The sequence below is a fragment of the Corvus kubaryi genome, unplaced genomic scaffold (genome assembly GCF_017639235.1).
Source record: "Corvus kubaryi isolate FWS band 111438036 unplaced genomic scaffold, C.kubaryi_AGA036_p1.0 37126, whole genome shotgun sequence".
NCBI lineage: Eukaryota > Metazoa > Chordata > Aves > Passeriformes > Corvidae > Corvus > Corvus kubaryi.
Genome location: NW_024581031.1, coordinates 846331 through 869017, shown reverse-complemented (window position 1 = coordinate 869017; position 22687 = coordinate 846331). Strand labels below are relative to the sequence as shown.

The 22687-nt window shown below is 38.6% G+C and overlaps 1 protein-coding gene across 3 annotated transcripts in view; it reads right to left on the bottom strand.

Moving 5' to 3' along the window:
* The window catches only part of ZNF804A (zinc finger protein 804A), a 159419-nt gene that overhangs the window by 29638 nt on the left and 107094 nt on the right, over positions 1–22687 (bottom strand). For 2 of the 3 annotated variants that reach the window (XM_042021166.1, XM_042021164.1), the window contains exon 2: positions 10009–10152. The exons of the other annotated variant lie outside the window; for it this stretch is intronic. In XM_042021166.1, coding sequence (XP_041877100.1) covers positions 10009–10152 — 144 coding nt within the window. The remainder of the gene's footprint in view (positions 1–10008; positions 10153–22687) is intronic. 3 annotated transcript variants of the gene reach the window in all.

The window sequence follows — 22687 nt, the reverse complement described above, 5'->3', positions numbered from 1 at the left end:
AGTCTCCTGCTGGGGCTGAGAAGTGGGACTGTAAAGAGAGATGAGAGAGAAGGAGAGGTGGCAGCAGGCTCTGTCTCACAAAACAGAAGAAAGAGAACCACTCCTGATAGCATAAGGCTTGCTTAGCAAAGACACTGACAACAGCTAAGGGTGACTTTGATAAGCACCATTTTAATGCTTCATTCACTTACTTTATTTTTTTCTAATTTGTCCCTCTTGTGAGTGTTAAGAAAGCCTGCAATAATGATCCCTAACCTCCGGTACTGCTGTAACCCTTCTCTGCCATCCCATCACTGGCAGTCTCTTGCTTTGTTTCCAGCTCCCATTACAAGCAATTTGTAAGAAGCAGATATGTCTCTCTGTAGTTATAAATCATGTAACACAATGAGATCCTGTACCAGATGTGGCATACAGATGCCAGTGCAAGCAAGCACTTAACAGCTATAAAAAAATTAAAAAAAAAAAAAAGTAGTTTAAAGTTTTAAAAATCAGCATTAAAAAAGTTTGAGGTTTTTTTATGAAGTAATTTTTTTCAATTTTGTTGAATTTTCGTGCTGGAAAAAGGAAGGTGAGGTACAGGTTCAGGGCTTACTTGTGTCCTCCCTTGTTATCATTATGTGTATCAAGAGTGCACACCAAGACAACAGCAGTAAGTGCTAATACTAAGAGAAGCCAGGCATTTAAAAGTAGTTACATGAATCATGAATGAACTTGAATTAATATAATTTATAATTTATATTACAGTATATACCATGGGTCTCTTGCCAGTTCTAATTTAACAAAAGATACAACATGCGTTGGAAGGAGAAGGATTTCTCAAGGAAAGAGAAGGATTTCTGCAGGAGGAAGGCAGTCTTGTACAGTGCTTGTATTTATATGGTCTTCTGCGATTGAATGCCTTTAAAAAAATATTTTTAAAAAATCATTCAAACAAAAGACATCCACACTTTCAATTGTGTGATGCTGAACCACTACTCCTCTGCCACACATGGGGACTTCGGAAAAAACTGAGAAGTCCTTTACATAATCATTCAGGTTTGTCACAAGGATGTTTGTCAAGAACAAGAGTGGGTGAAAACACAGTGAGAACCAGGAGGTATGACTGGAATAAGTGTATGGTATCCTTGAGATGAAGGAAAAGCCTCAGCCAATCCAAAATACAAACAGGACAAGGCAGCGGCACATTTCTAACTTTCCTTTTCACTGACTCTTGAAATGTTCTCAAACTAAGGCTACTGCTGGTCTGCCAACAGAGGACAGAACAGACACATTCCTGCCCACCTCATCTGTCCCTTCAAATGCTCACCTTATCTAGGCCTTTCTTATTTCATTCTTTTGTAGTGTGAGGGTGGGAAAAGCTTAAATTCAGTAGCCACTCAGAGCCTTCCTGCAGAGCTGTAGTTGTAGCACTAATTAAAAGTCCAAACTGAAACAATAGCCAGCCAGCAGAGGCTCTGCAGCCAAGACTGCACTGACTGCATGGGGAAAAAGAGAAGAAGAACCTGAGTTCATATTTTAGCCTCCACTGAACAATCCTCGAGCGGTTTAGGAACTCGAAGACATTTCTATGTAAACTGCAATTAAAATATCCAGAACAAAAGCAATTACTGTTGCTAGAGCAGCATTACTGTGCCTAATAAAACCCCAGTGCTTGTGCCTGCCCAAGGCATGCAGCCTTTCCTGCAGTGGACCACGAAGAGTTCACCCCTGGCCCCAAGAGGTCCTGCTGTCCTGCCCCAGCTGCAGGATGAGCAGGGCCATGGCTTGTGGGAAAAACACTCTCACTTCCATGTAGTTTGTTTGCCTTGTCACATCTCCTCACAAAAGGCAGCACTGATTGCAGAACTAAGTTTCGTCAACAGGTCAGAGCTACCACTAAAAAAAGAACAATCTTTTTTTAAACTGAATGGAGGGTTGATTTTGCAAGGATCAGCAAAGACTGCAATAATTACCCTAAGAATGACTGTGGTCTGTACTGAAAAGGTTGCTCAGTTCTTCCCAAAGAAGAATGAACTCTCAAATGGAAACCAGCATGCACAAAGTGCAGGGCATGAAGGAGTACACTATCAGAGCTTCTAGAGGGCAAAAAAATATCCTGAAACTCTTTTTTTGGTAGCAAATAGGAAACTACAAGGTGGCTTTTGCAGGGTCAGGCATTGAGTACTAGCCACTCACATACACCACTTAATTGTTTTAGAAAATTAGATCATCTTGTAAGAAATTATTCACCTTGAGGAGTCAGAATTTAATATACTACTAGGAATGTATTAGTTTTTCCTTCACTTACTTTTTGATCACTGACAGCTCAAAAACATGGAGTAACAAAATGCTTTTCATAATATTCATTACTTACAGTTAATCTATAATCTGCTTGATTACTTTCAGGACAGCAGTGGAACTGCATCTAAAATTTCATTTCTGAAAACTGTAGAAAAGGTATTCTGCTGATTGGTTTGAATTTTGCAGCCATAATGATATTTAAATTAACTATGGAAGATTGACTCAGTTACAGCATAAAGGAAAATAAAAAGTAGTATTTTTCTTGTAGGTAATTGCTTAGCTAGTCTATTGCCGGATACAACAAAGTGAGTGATAGGTAAACCATCATCTGATCTCCATGTTTGTAGAAGATTTTAATCATTTCTCCCCATCAAAACAATGCATGTCAAAGGATGCATTACAATATGCATGATGCCTCAGGAATCATGGACTAAAAAACAGTATTTTTTCCTGTCTTCGAGTCCTAATTATTGTGTCCATTCTTATCCTACTGATGAACAGAAAAAGTAATTTCTTTTGCAATAATGTTGGCCAAACAGCAGAACCTGATAGATCCTGATATGGTAAAACAAAGTTTAAAATTAGCCCCAAGTTCTGATAACTTGCATGCAGAAATTTCCATTAACTGATTTAAAAAGACCAAGTTGAACTGAAATATATGAATAGAGTTTTAAGTAAAAGGATGAACCACACAGCAGTATAAATGCATGACAGGGAAAGGAATATGGGGGATGTATGGAGCAAACAATGTTTCTTCCTGTCCCTTACTCCTCCCTCTCTCCCTCCCTCCCTCTCTCTCTCCTTCCCTCTTTGCATTGGTGCTGTGATTTTTTTCCCCTCACTGAAGTAACTTGCTCAATCTAGATTTGGAAAATAGTAATAAATAAGCAATGTGTAGTTGAAAAAAACTGTCTTTTTTTTCACTGAAATTTAATGTTAGTGATTTATCGGGTTATCAGGCTGATCTGGATATTGAAAAGGACAGAAATGAGAAGGCTGCAATAATTCAAAACCAGAAAAAAATAAAGAACTGAGGTTAAATACTAAGTTTCTTATCTGAGGAAGGGCTGCAGCTGGGTAAGGCTCCTCCTGCAGTAAAGAACAGACTCCTCATGGAATCAGTGGTGTCAGTACATGGGGTTAATATTCTGTTTGCAGGCTATTAGTGGGACAGATGGGGTATCTACTCCTCTATTGTAATTGTGTTTGCTCTAAAAACACTTCTTCAGAAAAAAAATAAGTCAATTAGTTAATCAAACATAATTACAGAATTGAATTTCCCAAACATGAAAACAGAAAAAGTCACACAGTATCTTTTCTCTTGTAATTACTAAGGCAGGGACATAGTGATATGTCTGGGGGTTTTTTTGGCAATGAGAAAACAGAACACTCATTGGCAACAAAATTCGATTTTGCAGGATTAATACTTTACTCAAAAATAACCTCATCTAACCCGTCAGTACAAGTTTTGAGCTAAATAGTGCCTAAATACTCTGTTACACTGATACCCATCAAGAAGCCAATTGCTGGGATTAAATTTTATAGGTAAAATAAAAAACTGGAAGGAAAACAAATTTTTTCTTTCATCCAGCAAACAGTGTGTGAAGTTTCTCCCTAAATATACTGAAATATTCATAAAGAATAGAACTTATCTATTTAATTTTAGAATACATTGTGTAAAGTGGAATAAAGACTCCCACTCGCAGCTTTCCACTGCAGACACATTTCTAACAGACCAGCCAAACACTTTCCCAGTGGTTTTGTGCCCCAACACAATGGGACTGCACCTCCTCTTTTCCTGAAGCCTTCCAGTTCCTGCTGATTTTCTCCGGGCACTTCACTCTGTCCACACCAAATCTGACCCCAAGCCCCGCACACGTGGTGGCAGGGGTGACCCTCAGCTCGGCAGCCCGCCCTCCCAAAACAGGGTCCCCTTGGCGTCGTGCTCTGGACACACCCCCACAGCCCACAGGAGTGAGAGCCTCAGTCTGCCTCCCTCCTTCAGGGCTCTGTGGGCTCCTGTTGTGTTGGCACTTCTGCCTTTCTCTTCGCAGTAACAGCAAAAGGCTTTTTGTTTGTTTTTATTATTTAAAGGAGTTAAAAAAGGAAACATCAAGTCTATCACAGGGCTCAGCTCCAGTGCTCCCAGCAGTGCTGAGATATAATTAATAGACCTGTTGATGACCCTTATTAACGTTAATGCTGGCACAAGTGCTTAAAACTTAAAAGGAAGCTTTTCACTAAAAAAAAAAAAAAACCAAAAAAACAAACAAACAAAAAAACCAACCCCAAAGAACCACCAATCCAACCACAAAAGATCGTTAAATAATGCAATCTTAATGGGAAAAAAACAAACCAACCTGAAATACAGTGATAGAGCAGTGTGTATTTGGGAGAGGAGGGGCTCATTTCATGGTTGTATGTGCATTACAAAAACATATATGTGTATGAATGCACAGCTGAACATTTGTTTGTGTTCCCTTAATATTTAAAAAGGCTACAAAGATGAGTATGTTTTCCAGAGGGAAAAAAAGAAATATAGGAGGACATGCCAAGTTACCTTCTGGGAAAGCAATAGCAGTACGAAAGGACTACACAAGACTGATTCAAACACAAATGTTTAAATCTCATCTATGCTTGCATAGTTAAGACTGCCTGCCCACAAGGACAACTGAGATGTGGCTCTCTAACATGAGAAACATGATAAAGTAAGAGAAGGAATATAAAATTTCTTCCTTCCAGAAAATTCAGCTGCAAGAATCCTGACTAGCTTATATTTAAAAATAATAAGTCACTTAGCCTAAAGAAAAGAAAAAAAAATATAAAAAGAAATACTGAAACATATTGCAAATAATTATTTTCACTTGCAAGGAATGAAAAAAAATGACACTGCAAGTGCATCCCTGTGTCCCAGAAGCTCCATCCAACGGCATTTGCCAGGGCCACGCTCTCCCCAGGAGGGTGGAGCAGCTGGCATTGCACCTGCATCCTGCTGCCCTTCCTCACTGTCCCTGCAGAAATGCAGCCACCCCTCAGTCATACGAGGCACCATGGGCTTGGCTCCAAGGCAACCAACCATACAGGCACTTTCCTGATTAAAGAGCAGCAGAGTTATTTATGAAATCTTTTATTAGTGAACATGCCCGAAATCTGACACACGATGCATCACTTTTTTTTGTTGTTGTTCATGAAGTAAATCTTCAGAAAATTCTTGAACTCTTCAGTTTTTATCCTGTACTACACCAAAGCTCTGGACATACTGCTCGAGAAGACAACAGGATTTTTTTGAGAATCACTATTTCTACATTTCAAAGATCGTATACAACATGTTGCCTCTGGCTCAGTCCCATTCCCATAGCAAAAAGCAGGTCTGAAAAAATACAGCAAAAAATACTGCTGGGTCTCAGTAAAGAGTTCATTTCTTTCACTTTATAACTCTCCCAGTACTTGTGCCATACCCTGCAAACACACACCAACTCTTCACTGTGCCAGAAGCTGCAGATGCACTGCAGTGCACCCTCTGCAGGTGCCAACCAAGTAGAAGAGATGGGGTTTTTCTTTTTCAGAGGGAGTAACACTGCAATGAGAGCTTTTAAAAAGAGATGTAATGATGACTACAAGGATTCATTGCTTTGTTTTTAAACTGCAAACTCAAACAACTGCTAACATCCAATTATCTTTGCTGGGAATACTGGCATCCCAAATGTGCTATATTGCTCTTTTTAATTTATACCTTACATGCCTCATAACTCATAGGAGGTACAGATTTTGTGAAAGGTTGGGGGTTATATTATTGTTATGCCTAATCACACCTTCCCACTTACAAATTTCTTGTTCTCCACCCATATTCCATGAAATATTTATTCAAACACATGAAACTTACTTAAGTTTGGATTTTTGGACTGACTAGAGATTGGTATTCTCTAATGTGAATAGAGAGTATCTCGAGCTTATTTGGCACTGATGTCAAAAAATGCAAAGAAAAACATACAAGGAGAGGAGAAAAATGTAGGCAGGAGAAATCTGTGTCTGGAATCAGGAAAGGGGACAACTACTAATTTAGTCTTTCTGCATAATTTGTGCATTATTATGCGTACAATTTTAAATATATTTGTAGAGCACAGAGATCATTTTCATCCAGAAGAAACAGTTTGAGAAATGACCTCAGATTTTGTGGGGAAAAATTCACTTAATTGATTGTATTTTCATCTGTAAATGCAAATACATTAGGGCTATTTATTTTTCATCACAGCTTTCGCTGTTATTGTTGTTATTTGGTATTTGGAAGAGTCCTCCTGGGAGGGGAAAGAACACCAATCTCGAGTGTGCTGCCATGGTATTAGGTGAATAATCAGAAGTTCTGGGATGGAGACCTTCAAACCCTCTTTGTCCCTGTAGTGACCAAAGTCTCTGGAGGAATGACTGGTGCAGGGGACCGCACTGTGTGGTCCAGATTTCTTCACCAGGACAGCACAACTCACCAAGCCCAAGCAGCTACGACACGAAGGTCACTCAGAGGTTCGGACTTAATGCTCAGCCACATTTATCAAACACGCAGTGTCTCGAGGAGCTCAGGCAGGGGTTTTCAGCACTTCACAGAGCTCCTTCCAGAGATGGAGGAATTGCTGCATAGAGCCATACAGATGTTTTTAAAGCCCTGGCATGGGTCTCAGACCCCACATTCTGTGGGTTTAGGCCATCATTATCAAATAGCAATTCTCTCATTACTATAGTAAATAATAGCAGTTCTGCCTTAGTTACTCATCTCTCTGTAGTGAGCTCAAGACATTGCTGCTTTTAAAGACACCAGCATTTTATTTTGTTTGGTATTTTTTTTCTTTGTCTAAACTTTCAAAGCAAAGCAGAGAGTCCATTTTTCTCTGTTACTACTGACTGCTTGCAAGTTGCTTTTCCTGGAGTATTTCATAAAGGCTATAGATATGCTCTCCAAACAATATTGTAAAAGCTAAGAACAGGAAAACACTAACAGAAGCAGCGGGACTCTTGAGACACTGAACTCCTTCAGGTCCTAGGAAATAAAATGTGGGTACCCTAGTCCTGCTCTTTCTCTCTGGACTGCTCAGAAGGTACTCATACTATCTCAAAGTGGGTGTTCAGAAGCTGTTAAGACACAACAAATCAAAACACAACCAACACCTGGCAGCACAGGGCCTCCCAGCCAATGGAGGAAACACACATAATAAATCTTCTGGTTTAAATCCTGTAAATTTTCTTTGCTAGCAACATTTGAACGGATGGAAAGAAAATCTTTTACAATGGAATTGAGGTACAGGAGCTGTTAGGAACATTTTCTCTGCCAAACCCTCCCATGGCTTAGATGGTGTGATAACAGACTGCACAATTAGGATTAAATATGGCTTTTCAGAAAAGCTGGGACGAACTCAGCTTTAGTCAGAGCTTTCATCCATTTGATCATCCAGAGATCGCTCTCGGGTGCTGGGATCACTGAAACCAAACTGGCTGCACAGCTTACAACTGTCCTTGGGTATTGGGAAACTCTTTGTACTAAGTACTTCCCCTCACCTGTCCATTATTGTAGAAAGGTGTGATAGAAGGAAAAAAAAGAAAAAATATGAAGCAAAACCCAAAGAGAGATTACAAGTTCCTCCCCCCTCTACTGAACTGCTGGAAAACTTCTGCCATTGAGGTAGGAAGTCCCAGGACAAAACCAGAGCATTCAACAGTAGCACCTGCATATGTCTCCAGCAAGCTTATTAAAACTACCCAAGAAAAAGCATTTGATATGAGGCTCTTGAAAACAGAGCAAATCAGAGCAAGCCTGTGCTGCAGCATATGCTGCCTGCCACCTTTTACACCCAAATATGGGAAGAGGAAGGGTTTTTCTTCATAACACCAATAGAAGCCACAACAAAGAAATATTCCAGAAGAATTAAACTCAACATTTTATCTCAGGAATCAATAGTTGTATTTGCCAGTAATAACAGTGAAATTTTTACTTTGGCCAAACAAGCATCCATGCCTTTTTTTCTATTTGAAAACTTTAATTTTTTTTCTGATTTCTTAGCAGAGAGATTAGACTCGTGAAGGTCCAACAGAGGAAGAGGATGGCTTCCTGTCTTTCACCAAACACATCCACAGAGCCACATGCAAACATAGACACACAGGCCCCCTGCAGAAAAGACGGAGAGGCAGGATCTGCCATGCTCCATCAGAGGCTGGTGCAGTGCCCACCCTCTCCTGTCCAAAGCCATGAGAAAACAAGAATTAGCATGTGAAACAGTGGAAAAAAGTTCCTGTTCAGTCTCACACCTGGCCTCAGCTTCAAAATCAATTTTTCATCAATACTGAAGAGAGGAACAAGGACTGCAGCCTTCAGGTTCTCATTATTTCAAAGTGCTTCACAGCACTTAACAAATTAATAAATATAAATCCTAAGTGAGGTCAAGCAGGGAAGACTCTGCCCATCAGTTCTTTTCTCCTGCCATCCATCAATGGCGTGCTGCTGTGTGAACATAACATCTGAATAATCAAGTTCCAGCTGTACTTTAACTAAAACTCATAGTAAGCAGCTACAGAATGCAATGAAGCTACCTGCTAGTTTCTTATCTATGTATCTTTCTCTCCAGCTTCTCACAGATTGCTGTTGCTGCCGAGGTCCACAGCTTCACAGTCCAAACCAAATCTAACACTCACACTGACAGTGTAAATTACAGGCTAAATAAAAATACCAGTGAGAGAGAAAGAATGTTTCAGGGACTAGTGCTAAAGAAAAGAAAAGCCAATCATTATTCTATATAATACAGATACAAAAGATGTAATAGCTTATCTATGTTCACCCTGAGCAGAATAACAGGAAGAAGGGAGATTCAATTAGAATGAAAAGCAATCAATCCAGATACACAACCATATGATTTCACCAGATTTAAAAAAAAAAAAGGTACAGAATAATTACCAGGTAAGTGGCCTAAGTAGGAATTTTCTGTACAGTTATTACATATCTTTACACTATCATTACATATCTCTTCGGGGAGCCAAGATGCATTGTCTTTCCCTCTGAATTATATAGATGTAACCCCTCTGCAGATCAGGATGCTGCCCTGGGATGCCTTGCCTCTCTCATTCTGTGGAAGCACTGCTTTTATGTCACCAAAGTAAGACTCACGACTTGGAGGCAAAGTGATATAATGTGGTGATAAAAACATAAATATTGATGCTTTAAAGTTAACACTTTGAAACCTTTCATTAAAACACTTTTTTTCTGCATTTAAATAAAATTGTAGCTCATTTCAGAACTGTACCTGCACTAATTTAAGTAGTCATAGGCTGTTTCAGAACTGTGTCTGCACTAAACGAAAGTTTACCAAAAAGCATGCCAAGTTTCTTATGCACATCTGTTGCAACAAATGTTGCAAGTCACATCTGAGGTATACCACAGCATTTACATGAAAAATTAAACTGGGAAGAAGGAAATTATACATTTACAATTTTTATCATATTATTAATTATCATTCATCATTCCCTGTTCCTCTTCTCAACTAAACTGTTCAAATGTCTCTTTCTTCCCACCTCAGAATTTTTGACCGTAAAATCTCCACAATAAGATTTGTTTCCAAGAAGACAGTGTATTTTGCTTTCCAGAATCTGAAATTGAGGACAACTCAACTGTGATTTCCAAGCCCACCCTAAAGGTCATCTTATTTCATTATGCTATCTGAATAGTTGAAGTAGGGAGCAGATTTCTCTTACCTGTTTGTGAGCATGATCATAAGAGTTAATGTGATTGTCAAACTCCTGGTGTTTATAGTACTGCTTGTCACAGAGTTCACAGTAGAAGTTGGCTTTAAGATCTTCCAGAGCTTTTGCTATCGTGTTTTTCTTTTCAGCATAATCCTGGAGGGGGGTGGGAAAAAGTAATTTTAGTTTTGCCTTTGATGCTGCGAATGGATTTTGTGCTCTGCAGTTAATCATATTTGTAAACGTTTACACACCTCTGTAACTAAAAGCCTTCCCATATTTGCTGTGTTACACTGCACATATTTACTGGATCTGCTGCGAGGCTGAAGATTTGCACACTTCAGTTTGCTATACAGTTGCCAGCTCCCCTTCGGGGCTCTGTCAGAGGCTAGAAGGATTTCCCTGGGTTCTATTTAAATACAAATATTTATCATGCTGAAGGCTATTTTTGAGTTAATTTTGATCCAAGCCTCACTGCTCAGTAGTATACCCAAGCACAATAAGCAGGAGAATACAAATGGCAATAGTTTAGCTACAAGGCTTTTACAAGAAAGTCTGCTTACTAAAAAAAAAAAAGAAAATTAAAGAAATACTAGGTCCTTCTTGAATGCCTGTACACGTGAAATACGAGGATCACTTTCACAGCTGAGATGTAATTACTAACTTCATCACTTTGTGTTTGTCATCCCATATTAGGACAAATCTCTGTTTACCATACATTAGCCAAAGCATCACATCCAACTCTGCTTATCATTTATGAGAAAATTACATACAAGATTTATTAATTCCCTAAACACATTGATGGTACCATGGCCTGTTGTGAAACAGCATAGAAATGGTCTGTCATGCCAGATTAGTGTAATACCAGTTAAACACTGAACATGTATACCCTCAGTGCAATGGTTCCTGCTTTTGACAAATCTGTCCGGGATAGAATCTCAGGACAACATCCCAAACATGTCAAATATTGTTTAACAAAATAAACCCCTCAGATTTGTTTCTCAAAGTTTCTTCACTGTGAGTTCTTTGGTTCAGGTAGATTAAGATAAAAGATGATATTGTAATCAAAACTGAGTTAATTTGGGGAAAAAGTCTGTATTTGCTTGCAGTTTTCACAGCTAACAACTCATATACTTCCAATATATTTTGGGGACTTTAAAATGGAAAATTTATGTTTATCAGATTAGAATATTTTCATAACAATGGTGTTTATTTAAAAGAGAGAGGAATAGTAGTCATAAAATTAAAATTATATCCAGAAAGTACTTATTATTTAAAGTAGTACTTTAACTATAATTCAGCATGATTGGACTGCTAGCAAACACTGTTGATTCATACCCAAACTGAAGTACTCCCTCACCAAAATTCTGTCCATTAATAGAATTGCACAAGTCACTTCAGAGTGCTGTTTTGAATATTGGCTGACACATGAAAAATTCACACATTCCTAACACCTCCCTACAATTATGTTTCATAAAATCTGTTCCATTTAAACCCAAAGTGAGTTAGCATTTTATTTCAAGAAATAACACTACTTTACACTTGGAAATACATTTATGCACCATGGAAATTTCACCTGGAAACTCTGCACTTAGCTCTTGGTACCAACTAGTAAAAACTACAGGTTTTAAACCACTTCAAGTGTTACCAGGATGCTGTGTATGGAAAGCAGTGGAAATAGCATGGAGACCCTAAGGAAATACACTCCCTTGAAACAGTTTGAAAGTAATTCTTGTGGTCTACAAAGGGATGACACCTAATTTGGCTTTATTAAAACACAAAAAAGAAAAATCTGAATTTGGGATTTGGGGGAATTATCAGAACTCTGAAATACTACGAAACATCATATATATATTATATATATATATATATATATATATATGAAAGTCAATGTGATGGATCCTAAGACAAGAACAGTGAATTGAATAGTAATTTTTCATAAAGATCTTACACCATGCTGTTGATTAACCCTCAACCAAACTTTTGCAAGACTTACTAATGTTGTGTAATACCTTGAATAAAGTTCTGTAATTTCACTGGTGGTGTCCTTGACATAAAGCACCATTTTTGAAACAATATACTTTCTTCACAGCAAAACCTAACCTGAATGCAATTACATTTGGCATGCCAATGCATATTAATGAGGCAGGGGCACTGGAAGCCCATGAAAAACTTTACTTCAAAGTAATAAAATCTCTTCAGGATCTTGGGGTTTCTATCACTAAACTCCTTCAGCTGGGGTTTTTTGGGGGAGAGGGTTAAATTTACATTACAATAGTTCATCAAAATTTCAAAGGTAAGTAAAGAATGGCAACACATCTAAATTAAATGCAAGTAGATGGGATGGAATAGAATAATGGAGCTCAATCATGCATGGAGAAGGGACTTTTAAATGACAAGAACCAGAAGTATTTGACCTTGGGAACATATGAATGGCTGTATTGGTACACTTCAGCCTTTTAAACCTGGGCAAGATTTTGATCTGTACAACTTAGGAAACTGACTCTTAACTAAGCCCCGTTCCCTTTGCTTTGCACCTGCATGCTGCTGGTTTCAGTTGTTGCATATCGGAAAAGGTCATAAACATTTCCCTTTTATTCCCTTGGACTGGGTCATTGATAAGTATATGTACCTTCCTTCAGGTATTGCTTCCTGCATGACATAGTTCTGGTTTGTTCAAGCATTCCTGACACCGAGGCCACTCATTACTTCTGCTTATTCTTTCCATAGCCTCCAAAAGAAGATCTGAGAACAAGCTACACCACAGTGCCATGCACAAATCCATTCATAGTCTCTGTTTTCTACCCTCTCCCTTTTTGAATGTTTTTTTAAAATCATGATACAGCACTAAACCAACACTTCTATGCAACTCCTGTATCACCCATATCCTTTGCTGCTGTATAATATTCGGCTGGCAGATGTTTCTATCCAGCTACTAAACTTCATTCAAATTTAAAAATTTCCCATTCCTCCAGGGGCGGCAGAAGCTCAAGACAAACCTCAAGGCTTCAGCTTATTGTATTTCACATGCACAGACACAAAAAACCCCTTAAGAACACCCTTAATGGAGGATGTTCAGGAGATTCTCTGTGGCCGTGGGATCCCCTGGGCTGGGCTGTGACTGAGTCAACTGTTCCTGCTGCTGGTTGGCACTGGGAGTGAGGAAAGTCTGATTTCAAGGATGAACAGACTGGAAACAGGAGAACAGAGGCTGCTGGTTCTCTGCCTGCTAGGCTGTTACTATCGATTTTGCAAGGAGTGCTGCCTTGGCAGAGGAGGCTTTCCCTAGCCCTGTCCATTTTGATGAGGGATAACTGCCCAAAAACTGACAGTAAAAAATTACAGTCCCTGGACCTTGAGAGCAGCGGGCAATGGATTGCAGACAGAAATAATCTGGAAACTCACTGGAGAGGAGTATTCCTGGAGTAAAGTAGCAGCCAAAAACTCACTTAAACTGGTTAAATATGATCAAACTTAGTTTCATTTTCATCAAGATTTGCAAACCATCCTGGAAGTTCTAAAAGAACTTTGAATTAGGATTCAGCCTGGTAATGAAACTCAGAACTGAGTGTCACTTAGTTTCATTTTTTTTTCCTGAAAGGCTTATTATCTGAAAGCCTACAGCTATAATTCACTGTAGCTATTTTTCATAATTTATATGAAAGATCTCTAATAAGTGATCCCATCAGCTGGCTTTAATTCTCCAAATCCATCTTCTCCATCCTCCAAAGCCTTAAGCCTGTGCAAATGCTACTGCAAACATCTCATAAATTGGATTAAGAGCAGGCTTTATTCACAGAGGGCCTGTCACAAACCAGACTGGACTTTGTGCTCCCATTACAGGAGAGAGAGAGAAAGAAGGAAAGGTTCATGAGTGCTGAACTCTTTTCACAGGTAACTTTGGAGAGTTCACTGGATGCCTCAGCCTAGGGGATATTTTTATGGAGTGTACTTCAGGCTCATACTTCTACTATGTGCTGAAAGGTCAGCTAGCCAAAAAAAAAGGAAGAATGTGGAATTATAATACATTTTCTATTCCATGGTGATTACTAGTGTGAATATTCTTACTTTACAATAAATGTGAGCTCCTTTTATTGCAGTAAGCTATTCTGCATTTACTGTAGACTTAAAAGGGTCAGGCCTGCAGTCACTGCAAAGCAAAACGTATTACAGAAATAAACCCCTTCTTCAGGATAATTTACTGGTATAGTCATCCCAGAGAGGATTAGGCTGCTCTGGTCTGATCCTCTGGATTAGAGCCCATTAGACCTGACAGATGTTCCAGTGTAACCTTGTTTCACAAAAAATATTCAAAGCATTTTTTCCTGTCACAATAACTAAAACAAAAAAGCAAAATTGTATTTTAAACATTTCCAAAAAAATCAAATTAATACTCTTGATTTGGCAAAACTCTGCATTAGCTATATTTATATGCAAAAAAATCCTAAAAATATGTCATTACCAAAAAAAAAAAAAAAATCAGCTACAGCTTAAAAGCACACTTCCCTGTAGTCAATTAACTGTGACATCCATGGGCACAATTAACAATGGATTCCTTAATTTCCGGTATATTTACTTGGTATTATAAAGGCAGCACAAAGAAGCAGATTTTGTGAAATAAAATGTACAACTTACTAACATCTCCTCTGCTATCAATCTTGGTATTACTTGGTATATAGAATTTTTTAAAATATCTTTGCATAGCAGTTTTTTTCTTCATGTAAGCAGGCTATACATCATCCACTGATGTACTTGAAGGAATAAATAAAAAATAGAATACATTAATAATATTAATACAGTCTAGTAACAAATCGATTTATTTATAAGGTTCCTGTCCTTATCAAGGTGGGGAGACCAAAGGAAAAAGGTGATTAGATACATAGATCAAATTACTCATTGATCCTAACAAATTCATTTCCAAGCAGTGCAGAGGGAGTTTCAGTTTTATAGTAAGGAGACTGATGACTGACTGGGAAAATAATTACCAAGAAAATTGTCAGGTCTTTTTGATTACCTTGCCTGAAAGTTTCCCATTAGCTGTGAGAGGTAATAGCGAACTACAGTTCACAAGGCCACAAACATCACATACTATTTCGTTGATCCCTTCTGACATTCTCCGTTTGGGCAAATGTGTTTCCAGCAGTGACCTCACTGTTTCACTGCACTGGATGAGGACAGGCCCAAGGAAGGAGTGGTATCCTATATTAATTGAACATTGGAGGCTGAAAAAACCCCACACTACCTTTATTTTCTCTTCAAGATTACCTGCAGACACCCAGTGCCAAACAAAACACTTATTACATACAAGAGAGCTAATCAGTATTCTGCTGAAAATGCATACTTGAAAATGCTATTGAAGACGTGCAAATTATTATAAAACTGGTTTCTCAGCTTCCCGATAAACACACAGACAGTACTTCATGTTTGGGTAAACACCCTAGCATTAGGATAAATAACATAGTGAAATTAGAATGAAATAGCAAAATTTATTCCCATTAGTGCTGTTTGCTTCCTAAAGTCATCCTAATTTTGCAACACCACATTTGCTAGCCATACACCTACTAATGCAAGCAGCTGAATCCCACACCCCCTGCACTAAATAGAGTGAGACAGATGAGAACAGGGCCAAAGCTGGACTCGGAGGAGAGCAAAGCAATGCAGAACAGTGTCCTGCAATAGTGAGACTGAATTAACTGCAAAGGAAGCTTACGACGTGGCAGCAATTTGTTATCAGATTTGTCTGTCTCATTTACTTACTTAAAGCACTTATACTGCATAATTACTTTTAACTGGGACTCATAAAATCACTTGATTGTTTTTTTCTGCCATTAAAACTAACTGTTGGGCACAGGCCTGTAGAATTATTTATTTATTCTAGTGCTTTATAAAACCTACTTTCAGGCAGAGCAGACACTTATAACGTGAGAGTGCTGGCCACACATTTTTGCTTGGGAGTTTGTATTAAGAAGGAGATCTTCATCAGCGCTTATGGAAAAACACAGGTCTAGTCATAGCGAAGAAAAATTTATCAACCACATCTCTACCACTAATCTTTTGACAGAGTGGAACTGAAGGAGGCTTTCGTGTAGAAAGGAAAGGCGGTTTAGCTCTAGAAAATATCTTCACTGAATGTTCGTCACTGCTTAATGATAAGCAAGGGAAGAAGTAGCCTGGTATTAATCTCCTTTACTCCTCTATGTTAAATAGTCCAGTCACTTACTTTAATTAGAGCAGAATCTTGATTTTAAAACATCCAGAGGTTTAAAACATTTAGCTTTTAATTTCCTTATAGGAGGCACATAGATGTCTCAAGATTTTCATAGCTACTTAATATAATTCTATTGACAGGTGAGTGTCATATTAGACTCTTTGGGAAAATCAAGTTCCTCTATTTGATTCTTCCACTGACACACTGAACTAAATGAAGTGCCTTTGAACCCTGCAGAACTTGCAGTCCCAGAGATGGACGGAAAGCCCCTCTGGAGCACAAAAACTGAGTGCTGGAACAGATGTCAGTGTTCGTGCCTGGCAGCCCTCAATCCAAGGGTTATGACCATGTTTTTCGTAAGTGTTTCAGGACCTGAGGAAGGGCAAAGGACAGAGTGAGGGCAAGTTGTTTATTTTACTACAGGTTAACTGACTGCCAACTGACTGGTTGCTATTAATTTGTATTAAAAAGTTGCTCTAGAGCTCTTCAAGCTTTAATGAGTTGGTGAAGTTAGTTTTTGGTCCAGGAAAAATTGCCAGTAAAGCTGGCCAGGGCATCAGGGAAACAGAAAATTGGACCCTGTATTAAATATATTTAATTTGGAGCAGGTGATTGATCTAGGATACAACTTACATATGAAATTTTGCATACTTATATGTTCAGGATGAGAGTTCTTGGTGATTATTGCGTTCAGCTTTCCTAGCTCTGGCTTGTCATGCGTGACTACAATAATTTTCTTTTCCGCAAGATTTTTAGCATGATCGTCTGTAGTGATTTTTTTCTTACTAAGCTTTCAAAACAGTTTTTCTTGTACTTTCTCCTTTCTGCTTTTGCTTATATTGTTTTAAGATTTTTTTTTAAAAGAAAGACAAAATTAATATAACACATGAATTGAAATAAAGATGTTTCTATCTCATTTTATTCTCTTGAAGAACACAACTTCTCCGTGACTGGTTAAAACTGCAATCTGTTCTACTTTTAAAAAACCTGATATATAGTTGTTTAAATATAAAACCACGTCTCAAAAATGCAAGCATTACATTTGTTGTATTGAGGAAGTTTCAAGTCATATTTTAAACTCAATCAATGATGTTTTCAGAGCCAGTGTGTTAGCTGGGAGCTACTGAGGAGCATGTGGTGCCCCACTGAATTCAGCGCTCCTGGAAATCCCCACAGCAGGCTCAGTGGTTTTTCTTTACAGAGCCTTTTATTTAGTGGTTCCATTTTACTATGGCTTTCCAGACTATTAAGTCTTTTCATGCAAATTTACTGTCTTTTTATAGCTTAGGGGATCCATCACAACTGGCCCCACATTATGTGCTCTGAAATTATGTGCCACAAGCACTTACCTGCCCAGCCACTGAGACAGAGACCTCAAAACCAGGCCAGGTCTGAAACACTCCTGGGAAGCTTTGTGCATCTGCCCAACACGTCCTGGATGTGGACAGGAAACAATTCCAGCTGCAAACCAGGACAATCTACTCCAACAGGTAGCTAATGGTCTGTATGGGTTTATCCCACTGGAAAGAACCATGTCCTCCACAGACATCTGGTTATTAAACAGAACACGTGCTACAGGGTTGGAACTTCCAGTTAAAAAAGCCCCTCAACCACAGCATCAATCCTCAAAACCCACTAGGAATTACTCTCCTGAGCTCCTTCAGTTGTCTAATTATGAATATGTATGATCTTAAGGTTTGCATTATGATGCAATATGATGCAGTAAATGTTTATTTACCTAAAATTAATCCTCAGTGTTATCACAGTCAGAAGAACACTTCATCTGAAAGAAAAAAAAAAAAAGGAAAAAAAAAAGCTTCACTCCTTTTGGCATCGTTAAATAATGCAAATAATTCTTTTTACTCAGAAGCCCAGGGAAAAAGTTTGCCCGAATGGGAAATGGGATTAAGTTTAAATTTGCCACAGAGAACAGTCCTTGAAAAAAATCCTTCTAAAGATTTATTCTACTCTTGAGTTGATTCAAAATCCTATTCACAATCAGTATTCGAGCATGATGAGGACGCTTGGTGTAAGTGAAAAGGCAGCAACATTACCAAGGCAAAGAGAAATGAGACTGTAAGAACAGTGCTTTGCAAATACACAAAGAGAATTTGAAGATCCTGTTCTTTCATTTCTTAGATTGTTTTTTAAGCTGCCAAACAATGAGAAGAGCCCTGTAGGGATCCTGATTTACCCTGGCAGATCTATGCTAGCTAAATTAGGAGAGACTTTGTAGCAGTCTTAAACCCAGAACAGCATCTTTGAGATGAGATGAGCCTGCTCTTCCTTCTCTCTGAAAACATAATAAAAAATATTGCAAATGTCTGAATGACCTCAGGTTGAAAAAAAAAAAAAAAAAGAAAAGAAAGGATATTGGAGTAAGTGCAGCTGCTGCTGAAGCATCTGCCTATATGATAAATACAGTAGCCAGCAACCCATGGCAAATATCTTTTCCCGATGACTTTTAATGAGTTTGTCTTACTCTTTGTATGAGGAACAAATGGCAAATGAAGCATTTATCATTGCTGTGACCCTCACCTGTATAAGAAGTTATTTGAATAGATGCAACTCATGACAATAATTATGTGAATGCTAATACTTTAGTTTTGAAGATTTTAGGCCATAAGGCTGGATAGTTGATAGTCAATAATTTCAGCAAAAGGGAAAGGCAATGAACGCTTAAGAGAAAATACAACCTAAGGTTCATAAATGCCTAAAAGCCAGAAGTTCATTCCACCTCTGGCCACAGGGGAGAAGAAAAAAATTTTGGTTGACTTGATACTTTTCACTTTTGTCTTAGAAAATTAGGAGTAAACGAAGGACTATGGTACAGCCATGTGTCAAGATACATGGTTGGGCAAACACTTCTGAAATTGACAGTGTGAGAAACAGAAAAGGCATGAGAAAGCATTTTTATTGATCTATTTGCTGTCTATCTACCCAGGCAAGCATTCAGTAACAGCCAATCCTGCCATGAGCATAGCCAAACTGAAGTGCCTGATATCCAGCATCTATACACAAGCTGATGGAAAATACCTAGAAGTGACTGGCCACTACCACCAATGACATTTCCAAGGAGACTCCTAAAAAAGCACCAGGACTGTGGCTGTGCTTGGAATGGCTCTGATGCCAGCAGCACATCTTGCGTGGCACCTCTCGCTGCGAGACGAACACATGGAGATGAAGCAGTGCCCGTGATCATAAACTCCCTCATCCAGCACTGCCCATGATCATTAACTACATTCTGAGAGAGGCAGGGAAAATGAGCCGCATCCACAAAATAGTCAAAGCTGCCTCAGAAATACCACACTTAAGCTCACACCTTAGCATAAGTGATACATTTAGACTCACCCTTAGTCACACTGTTCCATTTCCTGTCCTGTTTTTCTGCACTGAACACTATCAGAAGTCCCTGAAGTTGAGCAAAAACGCAGGGAATGACATCTTGTCATGCTGTCAGCGAGCGAAATTGGGTTTTAAATACATTTTGAATATACACTGACAAAAGCTCAGGACTGGACTAGAGCCTGAGATCTGAGTGAAATCTGAGGGACTATTTCTGCCAATCTGTCACACACTGCAGGGCTCAGGCCAGCTATCGGAGAAGGAGACGCTAAACCACAAACCCTCTGTGAGCAGAGCTAATCCACTCATGTCGGCTTTTCCCAGAAACAGGGACATTGCAAAATCTATCAGGTCCAGTTTGAAACTCCAAATATTCCATGTACCTTACTGACAATTTCTATTAGAGAAGTGCCTATGGGTTCCTTTTGCTTTAGGGACTCTGAACAGAGTATACAAGACAGTTTCAGAGTCCCCAGAAGTTGAAGTGGTACTTTACAGGTACCTCCTCCTCAATAGTGAGGCCTCTTCTCTGTGCCTGGCTACTCCTCCACACTTGTTTGCAGGAGCACACATTTATCTAAATAAACCAGCAACCTGATCTAGGTTAAAAATACTTCTGCAAGGGGGAAAAAAAAAGTTTACTTAAAATCTGAATCAATTCATACGTCCAGTTAAGCTCCATCACCACCATGCCAGAGCAAACAGGAGGGAGGTTGTATGAGATGGAACAACTGAAAGAGATGGCCAAGAGTGACCAACCTTTTTACAGGGGAAAACAAAGCCAATAACAAAAGCATAAGGTCCAAGAGAAATAAATGCAATGATCAAAACTAAAATCAAAGCCTCCTAATATCATGTGCTCTGTAGGAAAAAACCCCTGAACTTTTAGATTTCCATAAAACTACAGATCCAAAAATTTTTATTTTTCACTCTCCACAAAGAAGTTGCTAAATGGTGTGAACTGCTCAGCAGTTACAGCAGTATGACCTCGAGTCTCAAGGATCCTCTGACAGAACCAGAAAAAATGACTGGAAGGGAGAAAGAATGGCTCAACACATTAGAAACAAATGTATACTGAGGAGATGCCAGCATTAGTGGTGAGCTCAAGGCATTTGGTAATAGAAAACAATTTCTTGCACACAAATACTTCATATCCTTGCATTATTCAGTTTTTTCTTGTCCCTAAGCCACATCTCCCCAGCCAAAAGTTGTCTCTTTTTAGTTGAAATGAACTCCAGTTGGCTTGAAGAAACAAACAGCAGATGAACACCCCACACCATGGAAACTCGTGGATGCGCAACAGGCTTCCCAGTAGGACTAATCACTGGAATGTATGCAAAATTAGCATTTCTGAACCTGATAATAGTTTTTGTTTCAAAGCAAGAGTATCTGCAATAAGGCTAATACAGGAGTCACATGAACAGGACTCCAGCTTAGCAACAGTTAGTAGTAAACCAACAAAATTTTATATCAACACAATATGGCTGTTTATAAAAGAAACAATCTGACAGTCTGGATACAGAGCTTAGCACAGCCTACTCAAAAAAGCGATGCTAAGTAGCAGTGAGTGGACAAAACTATATGTATTCCAAATGCTTAAAGGTCTTTGGATCTTAGACTTCTTCAGCAAAGCAGAGCACAGCCAAGCAAGTGCAGCACAGGCTGACTTCCTCTGGGCTTGAGATTCAAGTGTGGATCCTACAATATTAATGAGTAGTATCCTCACAGTGTAGCCTGTTTTTCTTTTCCATTAGACCCTACATTATTGAAATATACATAAACTCTTGAGTTCTTTGCTTCCCTGCTAGTTTAGGCTGACATGGGCTTGACATTTCATGTATACATGTGCATTAACATGCACACACACAGGGCATGGCAGCAACTGCACCAACACTCAGAGTGCACAGAGAGCTCTTCCAGATCAATATTCCTGTGCCATTTTAAAATACATTAATCTAGCACAGGTTTATCAAGCAAAAAACTGCATACTAACATGTTGCTTCTTAAAACTGTGCTAACAATTACAAGGAATTCACCTTTTTATTATTTTTCCATATTTATTATACGTATTCTGGGCATCCAGTGAAAAAGAAACTATTTCCACAAACTGAATTCCATCATATGGTAAAATACTTTATGAAGATTAAATGAGATTAAAGTATTTTAACTACTCCAGACAAACCATTTATTTCCTCCAAACAGGGTGGAAAGGTACTTAGCAGAGGATGCTCACGTTGAAGTTCTGTGTCGAGCTGCTGCCAGGATGTATTAAATGAAGACAAAAGCACTTAGGGTTTTTGTTCCAAGTTCATCCTCAACAATGCAAATGAAGCTTTTATAGATGTATATTTAAAGCATTGTTTTATCCTTTTTATCCTTTTATTATTATTTCTATTGTTTTATCCTATTTATCCTTTATTATTTTTTGGGGTATATTGTGATCACTTTGCATGACAAATTTCACAAGCAGAAGTTTAGAATTATATGTTTAAATACACACATACACGTGTGTGAAAACAAAGTAGATGGCAACTTCATTTATCATCATCAACCTTGTTTTCATAAACAACTTGATCTACAAGAGCACATTAAATCAAGTAATGACCATGGCCCTGCACTGATGGCAGCAGAGCTCGGCCAGCTTCCATAATATGAGTCAGCAATTGTTCTGTGATATCTTTAATTTGGTACAAGCTAAATCCTCTTAAGAGCGCCCGCTGCAATCCAAAAGGTCAGACAGGAAAGTGGCAGAAAATCAATACTGACAGCTTCTGTCACCCTCCACAATCTATATAGCTCTTTCTAAGCCAAATTGCTTCTTTCTAATCTTTCTAATATTTGGCTGCTTGACTCTTTCTTATGTAACATTAAAAAAAAATAGGAAAAGGGAAATAAAAAAAGAAAGAATTACTTTCCTGAAGAGAAATTGTAATTTTAGCAACAAAAATCGGAACAAAGCTGGTTCTTGGCAGGGGTTTGTGCAGATACTGTTGTGATCAAAGTTGCATTTTAATATAGAGACTGTCCAAAGCCACAACAAAATGACTGACTGCACTCCTGTATCAGCAACAATATTTTTGAGGTGGGTTAGCCAAAGTTTGAAAACCAGAATAATACCAGTTGGGCCCATTTGATTTT